The sequence below is a fragment of the Gymnoscopelus microlampas genome (assembly GCF_963454915.1).
Source record: "Gymnoscopelus microlampas genome assembly, chromosome: 4".
NCBI classification, from domain to species: domain Eukaryota; kingdom Metazoa; phylum Chordata; class Actinopteri; order Myctophiformes; family Myctophidae; genus Gymnoscopelus; species Gymnoscopelus microlampas.
This window is the reverse complement of record NC_139941.1, coordinates 46,805,346-46,825,376: the sequence shown is the minus strand read 5'-3', so window position 1 is coordinate 46,825,376 and position 20,031 is coordinate 46,805,346. Positions and strand designations below refer to the sequence as shown.

At 41.7% G+C, this 20,031-nt stretch overlaps 1 protein-coding gene across 2 annotated transcripts; it reads left to right on the top strand.

Moving 5' to 3' along the window:
- Positions 1–1,491: 1,491 nt before the first annotated feature.
- ddx31 (DEAD (Asp-Glu-Ala-Asp) box polypeptide 31) lies at positions 1,492–18,146 on the top strand. 2 transcript variants are annotated; one of them, XM_084055222.1, is made up of 22 exons: positions 1,492–1,721; positions 2,670–2,789; positions 3,525–3,956; positions 4,701–4,849; positions 5,162–5,237; positions 5,739–5,782; positions 6,206–6,276; positions 6,407–6,516; positions 6,886–6,927; positions 7,209–7,273; positions 8,337–8,456; positions 8,581–8,687; positions 9,125–9,348; positions 10,265–10,408; positions 10,683–10,742; positions 10,859–10,909; positions 11,195–11,334; positions 11,688–11,772; positions 12,078–12,189; positions 13,386–13,581; positions 17,290–17,392; positions 17,452–18,146. In XM_084055222.1, the coding sequence occupies exons 2-22, from the start codon at positions 2,694–2,696 to the stop codon at positions 17,473–17,475; spliced, it is 2,451 nt and encodes an 816-aa protein (XP_083911348.1). In that variant the 5' UTR covers positions 1,492–1,721; positions 2,670–2,693; the 3' UTR covers positions 17,476–18,146. The 2 variants fall into 2 exon arrangements, with proteins under 2 accessions (XP_083911348.1, XP_083911347.1); XM_084055221.1 differs by having other exon boundaries at positions 17,290–18,146.
- Positions 18,147–20,031: the final 1,885 nt, after the last annotated feature.

Below are 20,031 nucleotides of genomic sequence, written 5' to 3'. Positions count from 1 at the left end.
CAGACAGACAGACAGACATGCGTTCCCTTTTTGCATCGTTCCCAACTATGTAAATAATCGTAATAGTTCGACAGTGACCAGTCGTGGAGTTCACTGGTAAATTGTTTTTTTAACAGTAACTTAATGATAGAAGGTTTCTTTATGACACAAATACTTCAAAACGGTACAAATTATGGAAGGTTCTATGGTGTAATGGTTAGCACTCAGGACTCTGAATCCTGCGATCCGAGTTCAAGTCTCGGTAGGACCTTACTTTTTGTAAAATCTACATCGCCGAGAGATACATTATGCGCAGATCGGTTGCATATTTTGTGCTTATAAAAAACATGCATGACAAACTACAACCCAAGACAAAAAGAAGAAAGACATGCAATCTTTACTTCCTGTAGGTGGCCACCTTTTTAGGAGCAGATGGAGCCCCGTGGTCACTGAACTAAATATTGGACCCAAACAAGCAGCTACACCCAATTCCCAAGATTTTCATACTAAAATGGCTTTTTTTCAGAGAGACAACTGAGAAGAAAATCTACTTTATTATCGACCTTTCTCTCTCTGTCCCAGCAACACACTCTTGCGGGATCTTGCACCAGTAAACATAGAACGTTCGCGAGATCTGCCGGCGCCCACCATTTGCAGGATTTGTGTACCATTTTGCCTCTTTTGGCTCTAATTGGCACGGTCTATTTTTCGAAATCATATCTTTGCTACAAAATGAGTTGTGTTTCCTGACCAGGATAACTCCGTCAACCAGTTTGTTTCCATGACTTCATGATAAAGGATTCATCACAGTTATATATTGAATGGGGTTTCAAATATTCCCGTTCGGTTCTATGGTGTAATGGTTAGCACTTTGGACTTTGAATCCAGCGATCCGAGTTCAAGTCTCGGTAGAACCTTACTTTGCTAAATTTCCAAATGAAGGTAGTCCAAGTTCCATCAGGCGAAAAATGCAAAAATAATTAGAACCTTGTTCCAAATGACGTGACGTTCAAAAACAGTCTATCTAACGACACTTCTATGCTTTCTTTTTAGACATTCTGGCTTCAGAGAGCACTTCACATCACTTTACTTAGTAATTATTATCTTTTGCAGGAGAGAAGTTATACGAAGCCCTCAAACAACTATCATAAAGTTTAATATTTCACTTTTCAGTTTTCAGTCTCAGGAGACATATTTTAGTGTTGCTGAGTCACAAATAATTAAGCAGATAACGTGTCAGTTCATGTCTCCTCTTTTCAGGTGTGTCTTTTATATACTGTATATAAAGAGATGAAGGGAGGGAGAGCGAGAGAGAGAGACGGAGAGAGACAGAGAGAGAAGGGGAGACTGAGGGAGAGAGGGAAACAGAAGGGGAGAGAGGGAGAGAGATGGAGGAGAGAGGGTGAGAGTGAGAGAGAGAGAGAGGCGCGCATGTCCAAGCAGTGAATCCATAGAAGGAGGCGGGGCTTGTGTGTGACGTATCAGGAAGTATCCCTCGTGTGTTGTTGTGTGTTGATTTGACTTCCTTCCTCCACTACGTGTTTCTGAACACAACGCAGTGGACCAGCCACAGAGGACAGATTTAAGTTGTCTGACTGTACTTTCATTTAGATTAAATAAGAATTTAATAGTATTTATTTATATTAAACACCTCTGTGTTTCTATGGTTACCAGTCGCTACGCGGACAGATAGACCCTGGAAGAAGTGTCAACACGTGTGTGTCTGAGACCACGTTGTCAAGGTAACAGAAGAACTCTTGGTAACTACATTGTATCCATGTAGTTTAGTTGTGTTGTCATGTTATGTTACTGTGTGTGTGTGTGTGTGTGTGTGTGTGCGTGCGTGCGTGCGTGCGTGCGTGCGTGCGTGCGTGCGTAATAGATGACACTGAAACCATCTCCAGTTTATGTTAATTTATACGCATCTCATATTCCAATGCATATTCTTCAGTGTGTTTACAGTTAGCCCTCCCATCCCCTCCACTCATAATGTCATTTAGCACAGTGGTTCTCATACAGTTTCATGTCAAGGACCCCATATAAGACAGATGAGAAGATAAGAAGATAAGAAGATGATGAAGAACATTATTGCTGTTAGGTTAGATTTAGTACAGTTGTTTTGTTTATACTGTTTATACTTTTTAATTATACTGTAGTAGCCTTCGATCAAGACTGCCATAGACGTATTTTACAGAGTTTGACTTTTGCTTTCGTATCATAGACCCCAATGGATACAAACAACTTACTTACTTACTTAATCCTCTTCGTTCCCTGTGGAACATAAGGCAAACAAACAAGCCATAAGCTTTCTTGGGTTTAAAATCCTCTTAGCAGACCTTGAATTGAACTGTACTTACCTGTGCTTTTTTTTTGCAAACTGCTAATAAAGTATTCAATCATAGATAAGAAACCAAAAGTCAGACTCCATAAAATACGTCTATGATAGTCTTGATCCAAGGCTACTACAGTAGGTGGGGAGATAACAGTGGAGTGAAACCTATGCTCTGAACAGTCATTCTCATACATTCTCTCATTGGGCTAAGTTCAGCCGGTGAAATAATCGAGAAGTTGGTGAACTGCATTCCTCATTTTATTTGGGAGTGGGGGACCCCGTCGTCAAGGACCCCTGGGGGTCCGCTGAGCAGACACTCTTGTCCAGTGTGTAACATTACATATGTCTTGTTTCTTAGGAAGTTGTAAGGTTTGACGTCGCGATGTCATCAACTGAGGGCCAGCTATGTGTCAACTTTACCGTCCCCTCCTCCTTCACCCCCTGTCGGAAGAAGAAGGCCCCTCATTCACGACAGTGGGTAGGTACTATTTTATTTACCCAACCTTGGCTCACACGACAGTGGGTAGGTACTATTTTATATACCCAGCCTTGGCTCACACGACAGTGGGTAGGTACTATTTTATATACCCAACCTTGGCTCACACGACAGTGGGTAGGTACTATTTTATTTACCCAACCTTGGCTCACATGACAGTGGGTAGGTACTATTTTATATACCCAACCCTGGCTCACACGACAGTGGGTAGGTACTATTTTATTTACCCAACCTTGGCTCACACGACAGTGGGTTGGTACTATTTTATATACCCAACCTTGGCTCACACGACAGTGGGTAGGTACTATTTTATATACCCAACCTTGGCTCACGACAGTGGGTAGGTACTATTTTATACCCATTAACCTTGGCTCACGACAGTGGGTAGGTACTATTTTATATACCCAACCTTGGCTCACGACAGTGGGTAGGTACCATTTCATATACACAACCTGTCCCTGAAATACACACACTAAAACTTAATATCTATTGTTGCTGTCTGGCAAAAAACGCTCATCTCCATATAGTAACTGTTTGGGTTTTTAATTAACGCCCTACTTGATCATACTACAGTGTCACAAAAGTATCAAAAGTTTTGCAATCTTTTTATTTGAATCCTTAAAAGTAACAGTTTTGGACATATGAGGTTTCCACCCGACAGATACGATATATCGGTTACAATCTTTAATCTAGAATCATGTTGCGTTGTTTTTGCAGAAGAAACTGAAAGCAGACAAGAGGAAGATATCATCAGATAGATCTCCTTCCAAAAAGAGGAGAGGGGAGCAAAAGCCTCCTCTAATTTCACCGTCGGAGGGACCACCTCCTTCCAAACAGAGGAGAGAGGAGGAAAAACCTCCGCAGACGCCGCCGTCATCAGAGACACCTCCTTCCAAACAGGAGAAACCTCCTCAGAAGACGTCATCATCAGAGACACCTCTTTCCAAACAGGAGAAACCTCTTCAGAAGACATCATCATCAGAGACACCACCTTCCAAACAGGAGAAACCTCCTCAGAAGTCGTCATCATCAGAGGCACCTCCTTCCAAACAGGAGAAACCTCCTCAGAAGACATCATCAGAGAGACCGCCTTCCAAACAGAAGAGGAGAGAGGAGGACAAGCCCCAAGACAAAGCCACAGAGCAGCAGGTCACTGTATCAATCAATCACATACTCACATAGAGTTCTGAAGGCCCGGCCCTAACTGGGCCCTAGCTGGGCTGGCCCGAACAATTACCATAATTTTAGGCCCATCCAACAAGCTTTGAAATGTGCAGATTGGACCTTATATATAAGAGGTAATGGCCAAAACATCTTGAAAAGGCCACTTTCGCCGATGTTTGAGCTTTGGCCTTTTTCACCAGTTTTTTTTTTTATAACACAGGCTAGGAAGGTCGGACGGCGACGAACTAGATAGATACCTGAGTATTCGCCAGTTCACTTTGAGTTGCATTTTCGTCCCGGCTCGGCCCGAAAACGTTGGGTCGGGTACGTTCGGGGGTGGCAGAATTTGAGAACTCTACTACTCACACACAGCTTTAACAGATAATATTATCTAATGCAGTGGTTCCCAAACTGGGGGTTCCCAGATACCCTGTGACTTTTAGGACCTTTTTAATACCACATTGGCCAAATTGTCAAACACGTCTGCGATGCGTTGTGAGCTAGTAGTAGATCAGCTATTTTCGGCTAATGTTTCCCGCAGAATAGGGATGCGAGGGTTCAAGTGGTTGATGTACAAATAAAAAAATAAAGTCCCTATCACACAAAGATTTGGCGGCCCCCCTGCAGTATCTCTGAGGACCCCCTAGGGGTCCCAGACCCTCTGTTGAAGACCCCTGTTATAATATAGACTGTAACATTATAATAAGAAAAGTGTCTTCCTGTTCCCAGGCCTCAACTCCACCCAGTCAGAAGAAGCAGAAGAGGATGAAAGAGGGACACCAGGCGAACGGAGAGAAGAGAGAGCGACACGGAGTAAAAGGAGGCGTTAAGACCTCCTCCCTGTTCAAACACAACCCTGACATCCCAGACATAGACAGGTATCACTATCACCCCCTCTTTCTGACTGGGCACTGTGTCTTAAAATCTAGTTTTGCATTGTTGGCATGTGTTTTTTATACGTGCAATAAATCCACTGCATCTTTAGCTTCATATTTACAAAACCATGTGTGTATTTTACGATAAACAACTTGAACCTTCTGACATACTGTAAGTGGGAATTAACGACAGAGCGGTAGTTTAGTGCTGGGGGGTGGATTACTTTAAACATGCTGTAGGTCTTTAAACTTAAAAGAAAATCCACAGTTCTCTTCTCTCTTTATCTCTCTCTCTCTCACTCTCTCATTCGCCAGACCAAATGTGTCCCAGTTGAAGGAGAAGGTTTTCTCCACGGACTCATTTGCAGACACCGACCTCCATCCACACCTGGTCAGTCTAACACGCACGCACGCACGCACGCACGCACGCACGCACGCACGCACGCACGCACGCACGCACGCACGCACGCACGCACGCACGCACGCACGCACACACACACACACACACACACACACACACACACACACACACACACACACACACACACACACAGAGTTGTTGTTGTCCGGTCTGATGATACCATGTGACCATATCTGTAATTTGTACCGTAGCTTGTAGATCTGCTATTTTCAATACTTTTTTGCGACTCTCTTGTATGATGAAGTAGGGCATTCATTTACAACGAAACATAAAAAAACAAAACAACCACGTGGGTTGATGCTTTATTAGCAGCTGACTGATCTGAGAAGTCAGCTGAGTCGACCTATGGCTACCTTCATCTTCATCGCGTGGTTTCATCAGATTTCTCCATGTAGAGTCTCCCCTGTGATGGTGGTTGTAACTTGTGTGTGCTGAGTATCATGTGTTCTGATTGGTTGGTTTGTCTGTCAGGTGGCGACTCTCAACAAGGTTCTGAATATCAGCACCATGACCAGGTATACACACACACACACCAAGTTAATTAAAGTGTGTGAATACAAAATCCGTTCAGGGTTGTCAAACGTCTAATTTCTAAACGTGCGTTCACAACGGCAACAGACCGATGTTACATCTGACTCACCAAACCTCATCTTTCTACATATTCATATTTTTCTGAGCCGATCTACATCGACACGTTGTGAGCTTGTAGATCGGCTATTTGAAATATTAAAAAAGGTTTTTTAAATTAGTAAAAAAAACGCCTAAAACGTTTAGGCATAAGGGGTAAGGGGGAAGATAGGGCCCAGAGTCTGCTACGCATTGCTGCAAGCAGGGTGATCAATTATTTGTGTGAACACTGTACTTCTATTGCAAATACACATGTACTACCACTACCACCGTTTATAATGTCTCTAATGTGTGTGCGTGTGTGTGTGTAGTGTCCAGAAACAGACCATCCCAGTTCTCCTGTCAGGAAGAGACGCTGTTGTCAGATCTCAGACTGGTTCTGGTGAGAAGAAAAACCTGGATGTTCATGTCCGCAAACATGTAGAGTAGCAACGCCACGCTCAAGTCACTAACTCTCTGTGTGTGTGCGTGTGTGTGTGTGTGTGTGTGTGTGTGTGTGTGTGTGTGTGCAGGTAAGACTCTGGCCTATGGTATTCCTATAGTCCAGTCACTCCAGGCAGTGGAGCCTAAAATCCAGCGAGCGGACGGGCCACTAGCACTGATCATAGTACCAACCAGAGAGGTATTGTCTATTTACTACATACTGTACTGGTACACTGCTAGAGTTACCGTCTATATGCTGTATACTGCTGTATATTGTTGCTGTCGGGCTGAAACCTCTTACCTCCATATTCTAACCGTTTTGTGTTTTTTCGTAAATTAACGCCCTATTTGATCATACATACTACAGCGTCACAAAAGCATGAAAAGTAGGAAATGCACAAGCTCGAAATGTGGCGCGAAGCGACGCGTTTCAAGCTTGTAGATTTGATGCTTATGAATCCTGAAAAGTAACATTCTTGGTTTTTGGACATTATGAGGTTTCTACCCCGACAGAGACGATATGTGTGTGTTTATCTTAACTCTCTCTCTCTCTCTCTCTCTCTCCCAGTTGGCCCTGCAGAGTTTTCAAACCTTCCAGAAGTTAGTAAAGGTTAGTCCGTTTGCGAAAGTTTTGTCTCACTAGGACAGTCTGTGTCGTTTGTCTCCAGGACAGTCAGTGTTGTCTGTCTCTAGGACAGTCAGTGTTGTCTTTCTCTGTGGGGCAGTTGGTGTTGTTTGTCTCTGTAGGACAGTCGGTGTTGTTTGTCTCTAGGACAGTCAGTGTTGTCTGTCTCTGTAGGACAGTCGGTGTTGTTTGTCTCTGTTAGGAGAGACAGTGTCGTTTGTGTTCTGAAGGACTATCTAATGATGACTTTTGCCCCCTCTCCTCAGCCATTCACCTGGATTGTTCCCGGAGTTCTGATGGGAGGAGAGAAAAGGAAGGCTGAGAAAGCCAGGTAATAAATATGTCTGTCTGGATGTCTATGTACACTACAGTATGTTATATAATGCTTAATGACGTAGGTATTTAATGATTGCTTTAAGGCCCAGTAGGCCCTATAGACACTCCATTGCATGTTATCACATGGTTGATTTGCAGAGGCTATTCATTTAAATACCGTTGTAAGAGAAGCTCAGTTTTGTGCATGTTGAGCTTGAGGTGGTGGAAAGACGACCACTGTGTGAGATGTCACATAGAATTGCGACATAGAATTTTAATTGTGTTTTTGGCATTGAACATTGGAACATAATATGAATCAAAAATACATTTCCGTTTGGCCTTTTAAGGTTTCGTAATCAAAAATTCCACAGGGCAGATGTGACAAATAACTTAAAGGACAACTTTGTTTTTTTACAACCAATGTTTATGTTTTAGATTGTAATTAAAGTAAATAAAAGATGAGTGTTAAAAATTTTACATTTACTGCTTTCTATAGTTTTAGCAATTTTCACAATCTTTTTTACAGTGTTTTCACAGTGGGCGGGGGCATTCTGACCGGTGGCTAAATATGTATTTTTTTAACACAACAACCCAGCGTTTTCTTTATTATTATTTACAGTAGCTCTTCTAGCCCCCAATAACTCAAATCTGGCCATCACAGACAGCCGGACCTTTTTTATTGTGTAAAAAAGGCATATTTAGCCACCGGACAGAATGCCCCCGCCCACTGTAAAAAATATCGCAAAAAATGCTAAAACTATAGAAAGCAGTAAAAGAAAAAAAAATTACACTCATCATTTATTTACTTTAATTACAAGCTAAAATATAAACCTTGGTTGTAAAAAACCAAAGTTGTCCTTTAAATATACGAAGAAATTACATTTCTGCTGAATTGTTGCGGAAATAGCTGATCTTATAACTTGTCACAAAGTGACACGATTATCTCAAATAATTGCGGTTAGACGATTATGTAATAATTGTGACAGGCCTAGGAATATGGTGTGCTGTGGTTGTCACTTTTCAGTGCTTCTCTCTGACTCTGTCTGTCTGTCTGTCTGTCTGTCTGTCTCTCTCTCTAGACTGCGTAAAGGTATAAACATCCTGGTGTGCACTCCCGGACGTCTGGTGGATCACATCAAACACACCCTGAACATCTCCTTCACCTCCATACGTTGGCTGGTCCTGGACGAGGCAGACAGGTATTCACCTCCTCCTCCTACTGCTCTTCTTTTTCCATTCTTCTCTTTCTGCTCCTCAAGGACACACGGAATAGAAATATATAAGTAATACAGTATGTGTGTATATACATTTGTGTGTTTGTAGAACGTTAGACCTGGGTTTTGAAAAGGACCTCACAGTGATTATGAACGCGGTGAACTCTGCTGCAGATGACAGAACCAATGTCCTACTGTCTGCCACCATGACTCAAGGTACTGTACTGTACTAATTTCGCTGTTCAAAAATGATATCGCCAATATTTTCCCCCCATAATATGGGGTTGTGGTATAAAAAAGTTTGAGAACCCCTGCTATAGGGGGTTCCAAATGGACCCTTACAGGTCTATAACTCTGAGAGTGTACAAATGGAACCCAGTACCGCTTTGTGAGCTTGTAGATCTGCTATTTTTGGTGAACATTCCCCCCAGTATAGGGATGCTGGGTGTTCAAGTGGTTAACAAAAGTGTAATTTTAAGTTTTAAGCATATTTTTATATCCCCCATCTAGTGTGTATCCCTAAGGTTTAGACTGGTTCAGTCAGGCAGGCAAGACTAAGTGTGTGTGTGTGTGTGTGTGTGTGTGTGTGTGTGTGTGTGTGTGTGTGTGTGTGTGTGTGTGTGTGTGTGTGTGTGTGTGTGTGTGCGCTCCAGATTTGTCTCGATTGGCTGACGTGTGTATGAACAACCCTGTCCGTATCAACGCGTCTGACCCCGCCTCCTCCGATGACATCACCACCGCCGTTACCCCTGACCCCGGCTCAGCTGGCCAATCGGAGAGCTTCTCTGTACCGGAGGCTCTGCAGCAGAATGTTGTCATGGTTCCCTCTAAACTGCGTCTGGTCTGCCTGGCCGCCTTCATACTGGACAAATGCAAGGTAGGAAAACATCCCATAATACTCTAGTACTACTAGAAAATAATGCTCTACGTTACTTACACATGAATAGGCCTGACGCAATTATTACATTATCGCTTCATTGCAATTATTTGAGATAATCACAATTATTATCGCATCATCGTTTCCATTCATCAGTATAAATCCGTGTGGTGAAATGTGTTCATACATTTTCAAACATTTTCAAAAACAGCGGAATTAGCCAATCTACAAGTTCTGTGAGTTTGTACATTGGCTTTTTCCACTATTTAAATATGTATTTTTGAAAGTATAACGTGGAAGTTAGAGGAAAAAACACTCAAAAGGTAGGCACATCCCAATCTTCAAGTCAGAATGAAGGCTCTTGGCCGAAATGTGTTACATGTATTGGTGTGTGCCAATAAAAAAAGTGGAAATTAGTAGAAATGTGAGTACTTTGTCCTCCATTGTTTTGGATGTGCTACCTTCTGAGTGTTTTGGATGAAGAAGAACTTCCACATACCCAGATATGTGTAAAAGCAGGCGACAAACAGTAGATGAAATCAACAATAAAAGACATACCCACACACTGCCACTTGCACATTCGAGAGAAGGTATTTAATATAGGAGCAACGTTTCAGTTGGGTAGACCTTCCTCAGGCATGGATGTAAAATGATTGAATATGGCCTATTTTGTCCATAGTACATTGTTCATTAAGATTTTTGGTACCGGTCTTTGTCAGTCATTTCTTTGTATATTTATTTATGTTATTTGTCATATCTGGCTGACATATAAATGTGATTTTTATTTATATGTTCCAGTGTTCCACAAACAATTTCATGATGGTGACAGCCCTACACATAATTTACTCTACTACTACTCCACACAATTCTGTATTGTTATATCTGTCTGTCTGTCTGTCTGTCTGTCTGTCCGCAGGGTAATAAGCTAATCGTTTTCATTTCGAGCTGTGAGGCCGTGGAGTTTCTCCTGTCACTCTTTACCTCCGTTCTCTGCGGGCCTGCAGCCAATCAGAAGCGTCCCGTCAACTTCCTTCGTCTCCATGGCAACATGAAGCAGGAGGTGAGTGGTCCCCCCCCCCAACATCCCATAATAACCATGATTCACCTCCCCATGTTCTGTAACTGAACCACTGTGTTGTTGATTTATTGAGTAATGATGATAATAATAATAAACCGTAGTATTATAGTGCCTAGAATGAATGTATCGCTTTTTTATTATTATTCATAAAAATAATTGTCTGTTATTATAAATAGTTTATGATATAGTTTAGTAACTTAGTGTGTTGATGGGTGGTTGCCAGCCATACAGTAGTAATCATGTGTTGTTTCTCCAGGAGAGAACGGAAGCGTTTGAAGAGTTTTCTGTCTGTAAGACTGGAGTCCTACTGTGTACCGTACGTATTCTATTCTATTCTATTCTACTGTGTACCGTAACGTATTCTATTCTTCTTGAAAGTTGTTAATTGTGTGTGTGTGTGTGTGTGTGTGTGTGTGTGTGTGTGTGTGATAGGATGTCGCAGCGAGAGGTCTAGATCTGCCGCAGGTGACCTGGATAATCCAGGTAAGGTCTTTTATTTACTTTTTATCTAATTTAAAACGTTTTATTATTAATCATTTAAATTACTTCCATAAGAAGAGCTACAGTTACAGTCACTTTACAATACAACAATAACATTTCACCAAGCCTTCTGCTGTTCTGTTTTATATATGTGTGCAATATGTGTGCATTTGCTATGTGTGTGTGTGTGTGTGTAATGTGTTTGCGTGTGTGTCTGTGTGATGTGTTTGCGCATGCGTGTGCATGTGCGTGTGTGTGTGTGTGCGTGTGCGCGTGCGTGTGCATCAGTACAATCCTCCTACCAGTGTAACAGAGTATGTCCATCGTGTCGGGAGGACGGCTCGCATCGGAACGCGAGGAAGTTGCCTCCTCTTCCTCACGCCTGCTGAGGCCGGCTTCATCACAGACCTGGCCAATCACAAAATCAGGTGTGTTGATTGATGGCACACAAACTTTTGAAAAGCCAATAGGCTTTCTAATCAGTTTAACTGATTAGAAAGCCTATTGGCTTTTCAAAACAAAAATGTTTGAGGAACCTTTTCTAGGAACTACAGAGAGTTGTTGAACTTGAGTTTGTGTCTGTGTTTTGACTGCACTTCAAAGCCGTGAAGGTTATTTAAATTATGATAAAGTGACTGATAAGCACAAACGCATATGACAATGTTCTCTCACGATTCGATTATTGTGATGCACATTATACAGGCTTTGAAAAAAGAAAACCGATTGATCGGATGCAACTCATTCAGAATAATAAAATCATTATTTGGGGGTTTTTTTTCAGCCTATCGGAGATCAAGCTGCTGGACATTCTGTCCAATCTGATGCTGGATGACACATACAAGGGGCGGGGAAAGTACCACAGTCAGGTATGGAAGAAGAGACAGACACAATGCATACAAACAATGTTAGTGCTGCGTTGCACGAGCTGCGTGAGTGCGGCCTAATGTATACAGGACGTCATGTGACAAAAAGATTAGGTCTACAATTGATAGCGCACTGATGTAAGAGCCTCATTATTGCACAGAGTATTTGCTATAGGCCTAGAAATGGGGTAATGAAAATCATTGGTAAAAATGTGTGGGAACCCTAATCATAGACTCACAACACTGGCGTTCATAACAGACACACAGCAGTGAACAGTGTGTGCATCGTGTCCTATGTCTCTCCTCAGACCTCCTCCAAGGCTTTAGAACAGGAGATCAGAGAGAGAGCGACGGTCCTGCAGACAGAGTTTGAGAACGTCGTTCACTCCAACCCACAGAACGTACAGAACGCTAAGAAAGGTGAGAGCAGAGGAGGTGGTGTCAGAGGTCCTGATTTACACAGCAGGGTCTGTATCTAGGCCATTAACGATTTAATTGTGTTTTTTGGCGCTGAGCATTGGAACATATGAATACAAATTACATTTCTGTTAGCCTTTTAAGCTTCGTAAACAACAATTGCACAGGTCAGATATGACAAATAACTGAAATATATAAAGAAATGACTGACATTTAATAATTTTATACTTTCAAAATTTCGTAAAAATTACATTATATGGTAGGGCGGAAACTAACGATTATTTTCTTAGCGATTATTGTATCGATTACATTTGCGATTAAAGGTGGGGTGATTTAAAGTTTTTGTATTAAAGCTGCTCAATGTAACCTTCCTCTTCTACCCCGGATTTTAACCCGGTTTCCTGCAGTGCTGAAATTTGTTTTTACCATTGAGCTAATAGAGCCTGCCTGCTTGATCAGGTCAGATCCTGTGTCTAGGTGAGAATGACCTTTGACACGATCTAAATGTCTCAATAGAAGAGCAGGGAGACAAAATACAACCACCTCAATTGTATAAGTTATATTGTATTAACGTGCTCTACCATACAGATGGGACGCATTTTTATTCATTAAAAAAAAGTTACATAGTGCCGCTTCAAGTATTAAATAGCTATATATTCTGCTAGTACTCGTTGCTAGTATAGTGTTTGTTCAATAACACGAGTATCCCTGTCTCTCCAGCTCTTTCCTGATTGGCTGAAATTAGCAACCCACCTGAAAATACATTTTCTGTTTATTAAAGAGCGGGAGAGATGGGGAGACCCCCTGTTACCTAACAAACACTATAGCAATGAGAATTAGCAGAATATAGTGTGTTAACCTTTATAACAAAAAGCCTTTTGTTTTAATCCAAAAATATCCCTTACCCTACTTTGTAATTCACAGTGTCATCCAAAAATTGGGAAAATAGCAGATCTACATGCTCAAAAGGCATAGCATCGTTCATGACGTGATTGTTCGTCCCAAAATAGGGATTGATTATTAATTGATTATTTTATTAAATGATCCGTTATTGATGATTTCTTATAATCGACTGAATCGATCAGTTTGATTAACAGTTTCACCCCTATTGTATTGCGTCATCTAGCCCTACAGTCGTTCTTGAGGTCCTATGCAGCCTACCCTTCCTCTCTCAAACCCTATTGTATTGTGTCATCTAGCCCTACAGTCGTTCTTGAGGTCCTATGCAGCCTACCCTTCCTCTCTCAAACACATCTTCCACATACGCGGCCTCCACCTGGGACACGCTGCCAAGAGCTTTGGCCTCAGAGACGCTCCACAAGGCCTGTCTGCTGCTGGACAGAAAGACACCAGCAGAAAACAGACCAAAAACCAGGACAAAGGAAAAGCGCAGAGGTGGGTTTGTTTAATCTACATTATATATGTGTTTCTGTCTGTCTGTAATTTTAAGGAGTGTTAGCTACTAACTAGACAGTGTAGGAGAGACAGGCAGGAAGACCGCTGAGAAAGAGAGACGGTGTAGGAGAGACTGACAGTAGGACAGCTGAGAAAGAGAGACAGTGTAGGAGAGACTGACAGTAGGACAGCTGAGAAAGAGACAGTGTAGGAGAGACTGACAGTAGGACAGCTGAGAAAGAGAGACAGTGTAGGAGAGACTGACAGTAGGACAGCTGAGAAAAAGAGACAGTGTAGGAGGGACTGACGGTAGGACAGCTGAGAGGGAGACTGTGTACGTCCATTTGAACACTCAGAGTTAAATAAATTCAGAGGATATTACAATGCAGTTTGGGGTTCCCTGAGATAACATTTTTTATCAAATGGAGGGGTATGTGGCCTGTCTAGATTTCTCCCATATATGGAGATCCCTGTGGTCTGGGCACGTAGATAATATTATACATTACATAGATTTATACATTGTCTTTGAATGGGTAGGACAGATGGAAGTGAGACTTTGTTGCTGCCCTATGCGCCAGCCAGCGTAATTGAAACAAACAAATAATAAATAAACAAAACATCTTTGAATGGGTACTGATGCCTGTACGTCCCCCCAGTAAACTATGCATTTCAAGCACTGGTTGTTTTAATCTAATGCAGATACATTATATATATATTTTTTATATGTAAAATATGCAGCCAACTTATGGCACCATTCATTTTCAGACTGAAAGAATCTTAGGAACATGTTTGTTATTGATCTGAGTATATTAAAAATTGATTTCCTATTAATCTTGTATGGTCTTATACACTCAAATTGTGTATATACTTAATATATAAGAACATATAGGTTTATAATTACTAAGATTGTTTATAGTGTATACATGGTGTATAAGAACATGTAGTTTTATATTGAGTAGGATTGTTTATATTCATGGTGTATAAGAAAGAACATATCGTTGCTGTCCAGCAGAAACCTCATATCTCCATATTTCAACTTTCTAGGTTTTCTTACGTATATTTGGTTTACAATGACTAAGATGGCTTATACTTAAAGTACAGCGACATAAAATTGGCAAAATGCTCAAAACTAAATATTACAACCGAATAAGCGTGTGTGTGTGTGTGTGTGTGTGTGTGTGTGTGTGTGTGTGTGTGTGTGTGTGTGTGTGTGTGTGTGTGTGTGTGTGTGTGTGTGTGTGTGTGTGTGTGTGTGTGTGTGTGTGTGTGTGTGTGTGTGTGTGTGTGTGTGTGTGTGTGTGTGTGTGTGGGCTGTGTGCGCGCGCGCGCGTTTGAGTGTCTGACACATGTTCCTGACCCTGCTCATTAACAGAGAACCCCTGCTGAGTTGACTGGCACATGCACACACACAACCTTATTTATACAGTCAATTATGAGTGTGACTCCCCTGACACACATCCATATTTACACACTGTTGACTGACTAGAGAGAGAGAGTGTGTGTGTTGGGTGAAGCTTGTGGTAAACAGCTTTTCACAGTGGGCCTGTCTGGACGAGGTTATTTGACCACACACTCTCTCTCTCTCTCTCGCTCTCTCTCACACACACACACACACACACACACACACACACACACCTATAATGAAGTCTCTATTGACTTCCTTGTGTATATGGAGGTGTGGATGTGGTTGACGTGGAGACAGCAGTGCTCTGGTTCTTAGACAAATACATCACACTGACTAGTTTGCACCTGGCATTAAAGTGATCTGTATCTGCTGGACCTGTTTGTTTACACCTGGTTTTCTGAAAAAAACGAATGTTGCTCAAAACGTCAAGTACCCCCCAAAATTATATTGGCCGCGGACCCCCCATCTCAATATATGTTGTTCCAGGAACCACCAGAAGCAAAGATTTGCACAAATGTTCATGATTTTTCAAAAATAGCAGATCTACAAGCTCCTGAGCTTGTACATCTGCTATTTTTGAATAGCCAAAGTATAAAATGACACAGATTCTTTCCCGGTTTTAATGGGTTAATTGGTATACCTTACAGGTCCATTTGGTTCCATTCCTACACTTTAACGTGTTAGATTATCACTAGGTATTTTAGAGTGTACCCGTCCATAAAAGTCGAGGCGGTAACTGCTGCTGGTTGCAGTTGTCAAAGAGGCCACAAGGTGGTCATATGTCACTGTCAAAATGAAGGAAGATTGACATGCAGGAACCAAATTATGTACGTACTGTACATAATACAGTATGATGTACATAACATATACAGTACGTACATAATACAGTATGATGTACATAACATATACAGTACGTACATAATACAGTATGATGTAAATAACATATACAGTACGTACATAATACAGTATGATGTACATAACATATACAGTACGTACATACAGTAACATATGGGATACAGATAAATGAGGTTTGTTGATGCCATCATCGATCAATAAAGATGTAAAGTAAAATGTCCCCCAGGGAGCTGAACCCTCAATTCAGGGACATTGTTCTGATCCCGCCCCTTGGGAAACAAAACGTCCTCATGGAAGCACCAGACTCAAATGCGTATTTGAGTCTGGTGCTTCCATTGCGTATTGATCAGTCAGCTGGTTGAACATGGCTCCCTGCAGAGATGGGAGCAGAAAGACTGTAGTTAAATGGGTCGTAGCTGAGTGGGTACAGAGGCCGTCTGGGAATCGGAAGATTGCCGGTTCGACCCCCTCGGCTCGCCCAGTGAAGTGTCCCTGAGCAAGACACTTAACCTCTAACAGCCCCCCCCCCTCCCCATGTGCTCATCTGAGCTTTCACATAGCAGACATCTGCTGGGTGAAGAAGTAAAAGTCATTTCCCCTGCTGCGGAGGCCAGTAAATACTCCCTTTTACCTTTTCACACGCGTGTGCACACAGAGAAAGACACACATGCAGAAAATGACTCTCCCTTGACAGTCGTTAAGTAATCAATACACTGACTGAACACACACACACACACACACACACACACACACACACACACACACACACACACACACACACACACGCTGTCTACTGTGATGGTGTAGTGCAGTGATTCTATGGTCTGGGGCCCACTAGTAGGCCGGGAGGATATTGCAAGTGGCCCGCAAACAATTGGCAAAACATTAAGATTTTAATGATAAATAGATGAACAAATGGATAGATATACTACGTTAGTACCATTGATCCAAGCCAGAATATGTAGTCTCGCGAGCCAGAATGTTGTCTCCTACAACTTTCAAATGCTTCCGTCTTACAGTCTGGAGCACGGAAGCTCTGAAAATGATCAAGCGGTGACGCCTCCTCCCCACTTCCGGTTTGGCGTTACAGTCGTGCAAATTTATCCGAATATAAATAAAAAATCATCTGAGCATATCTAGCTTGCTGCTTGCAGCTTGCAGAAATGGAAATACATTTTTTTTATGTAAAGATATTTTAAGATATATTTTTGTGAACGGAAATAACGAACAGATGACCGCTTCCTGTCTCAGATTTCAGGAGGTGTATTTCCAGACTAGAGAGATTGTGGAATAGTTTGGCGTGAGACTAAGTGTAATGTAATGTTAGTCTGTCTGTCTGTTACTCTGAATGTCTGTCTGTCTGTCCACCTTCAGATTTCTTTTCTTTTTCAGCAGAATCGGTTGTTTAAATGTGAACTGCCGTTGAAAACCTTGTCTCTTGTCTTCAGGTCAGTGAAACAGAGAGTCTCCAGTCTGATGCATTCTGAGTTCTCCAGTGGGATGATGGAGTCCAAGAAGAAGAGAAGGAATAAGAAGAAGACAGGAGGTCAGGTGGAGCCTGAGGATGAGGAGGTGGAGTGAGAGTTCCCATCACACCAGGTCAGGTGGAGCCTGAGCAGAAGGAGGTGGTGTGAGCGTTCCCATCCACAGCACAGTGTTCATGCACATGAATATGCTGATGATCTTTCTCTGTATGAAATCATCTTCAGCAAAACCCAATTAAGGTCTTTACTTTCTTTGGGGTTTGTTTACGTGTGCATATCTGAATACTATACGTGGTGGACTGTTGTTCAAATACTGTAACTCAGGGGTTTTCATACTTCTTGTGCCCAACGCACACCACGTCAAAATCTCAAGCCACGCCTGTATTCATAGCAAAAATAGCCAATCTAGAAGCTCAGATCGCGTTGCAGTAGGTTGTGAGCTTGTAGATTGGCTATTTTCTCTAGTTTCCAAACTGTGTGGGGAGAACATTTAAATACAAAATAAATAAATGCAACATTTTCGCCTATGACATGACCAAGATAATGAGTTGAAAGTGGTTTCAATGTATTATTATATTATTTTTTAGGTTATAGAATGTGTTTCTGTATTGGGAAATGAGTCTGCACAGTGTTCTGATAGTCAATTTAAAAACAATTCATAACTTTGTATACAGTATTGTGTATATATATTGCAATAGTGTGGTGGTTACAAAACTTGACACCAAGGCATGATGATCAATCAGTGTCCCACTATCGACATCTTCTCACTGCAGAGAATAACTCACAGCATTCATTGTGGCGTGCACAAATCTTATCTATTGCTATAATAAACAATACACATAGTAGCTATTCTGTTGGTTCAAAATGTTTTTGTGCCATTTGTGGTTTTGCTGATCCTTTTGTTAATGTATGAGCTCTCAGAATAGGGCTGGGCAATATATCATAATTATCGATATTGTGATATGAGACTAGATTTGGTCTGGGACTTTGGATATTGTAATATGATATGACATACATGTCCTACAATTTCTTTCCTCCAAAATAGCCGATCTACACGCTTTATGAGATTGCAGGTTGACTGTTGGCTGAAAGTTTGGAAGGGGGCGGGAGGAAGGGTATTTTCAAATTGATATTTCTTTACAAGATGATATTATCTTCAATATATATCTCTTACTTATGATATCGAGTTATTTGGTCATAAATATAGTAACATTTCATTTCATCTGTATCGCCCATCTCAGAATAAGAATACAACATAAACAAAGGACATTTCAGCAAGAAACGGATCATAAGGAAACGCAGGTAATAATTAACGATAAGCCATTTGTTTAGCAAGGCTCATGGACAATTATCCAGCTTTTACCATTGGCACTTACCAACAATTTAGTTTTTATTCATATTTTGAGAAAATATGCTCTACTCCAGAAAGTCAAGAAAAGTCAGCTGGCAAGATATAAGAGTCATGTTGACTTTTACCCACAAACTAAGAACACATTTTGTTTCCCAAAGGCTGAGCATTACTTTGAAAATCATGTTTTCTTTCTTATTATGCACATGAATTTACAACAGCAATCAGTCTCTTTCCTCATTTGATGTGTGGTTACCTGAAAAATATTGCACACCCTTTGGCCAATCAGCATCAAGTATTCTTCTTCGTGGCCATGGTAGAATACATCAATAACAGTAAACCCCTCTGGCTGCTGGCCATTGAAGTCTAGTATAATGGCTTGATACTAACATCGTCCCGGGGTCGGGACGATAATATTTGGGATGAACAGAAATCAACTGAGCCGACTGTCAATGTGTATAATCACTGTCACTGGCAAACGGTGCATGATCTGTCTGTGTAAAACCAGGAAATTTGGGGCGGCCATAGCTGAATGGTTAGTGAGCCCGCCTAGGACCTCCGGAGGTCCCAGGTACGATTCCAGCTCTCAGCAATATGTCTGCCCCTCAGTCCGCTTCTCCGGAACTACTCTGCCGGGTCCAGTGGAGGGACTAGGCTCTGTGGATGGCCTCCTGTCCGGGCCCCTCCTTTGTCTCACCAGGTCCAGGACCTGAGTGTTGCACCAGACTCCCCCGCTCCAAACATTTCACTCCGGCGTGATGGTGTCTTTGGCCGTGGTTGCACTGCAGGCTCCACTTGCGGCTTGCCTGAAAGGCCCTCCTAAAAGGCCTCACTGTGGGTTTGTTAGGCCTGGTTGTCACATAGTCTATTCCTATGAGCCACTATAAATAATTTAGAATAACTATAATATTGCTCTTTTTAGAATGTATATTTTACATTGGAAACATCATTTTTGCGCTCCATATTTGGGTTGAAACTTTGCCCAAATATAGATATTCTATAACATGACACTTCTGACTTCAATGTACGTCATAGACTGGCCTCCAATATAAGCAGTAGTGCACACACACACAATGCCCTTCTTAATGCATTGTGGTGTTGGATTGTCAAATGTTGCGCTGTACAGTGAAGATGCGAGGAGACCCAAATAATGGCCACATTCGTGCACAAATCTTATCTATTGCTATAAACAATACACATAGTAGCTATTCTGTTGGTTCAAAATGTTTTTGTGCCATTTGTGGTTTTGCTGATCCTTTTGTTAATGTATGAGCTCTCAGAATAGGGCTGGGCAATATATCATAATTATCGATATTGTGATATGAGACTAGATTTGGTCTGGGACTTTGGATATTGTA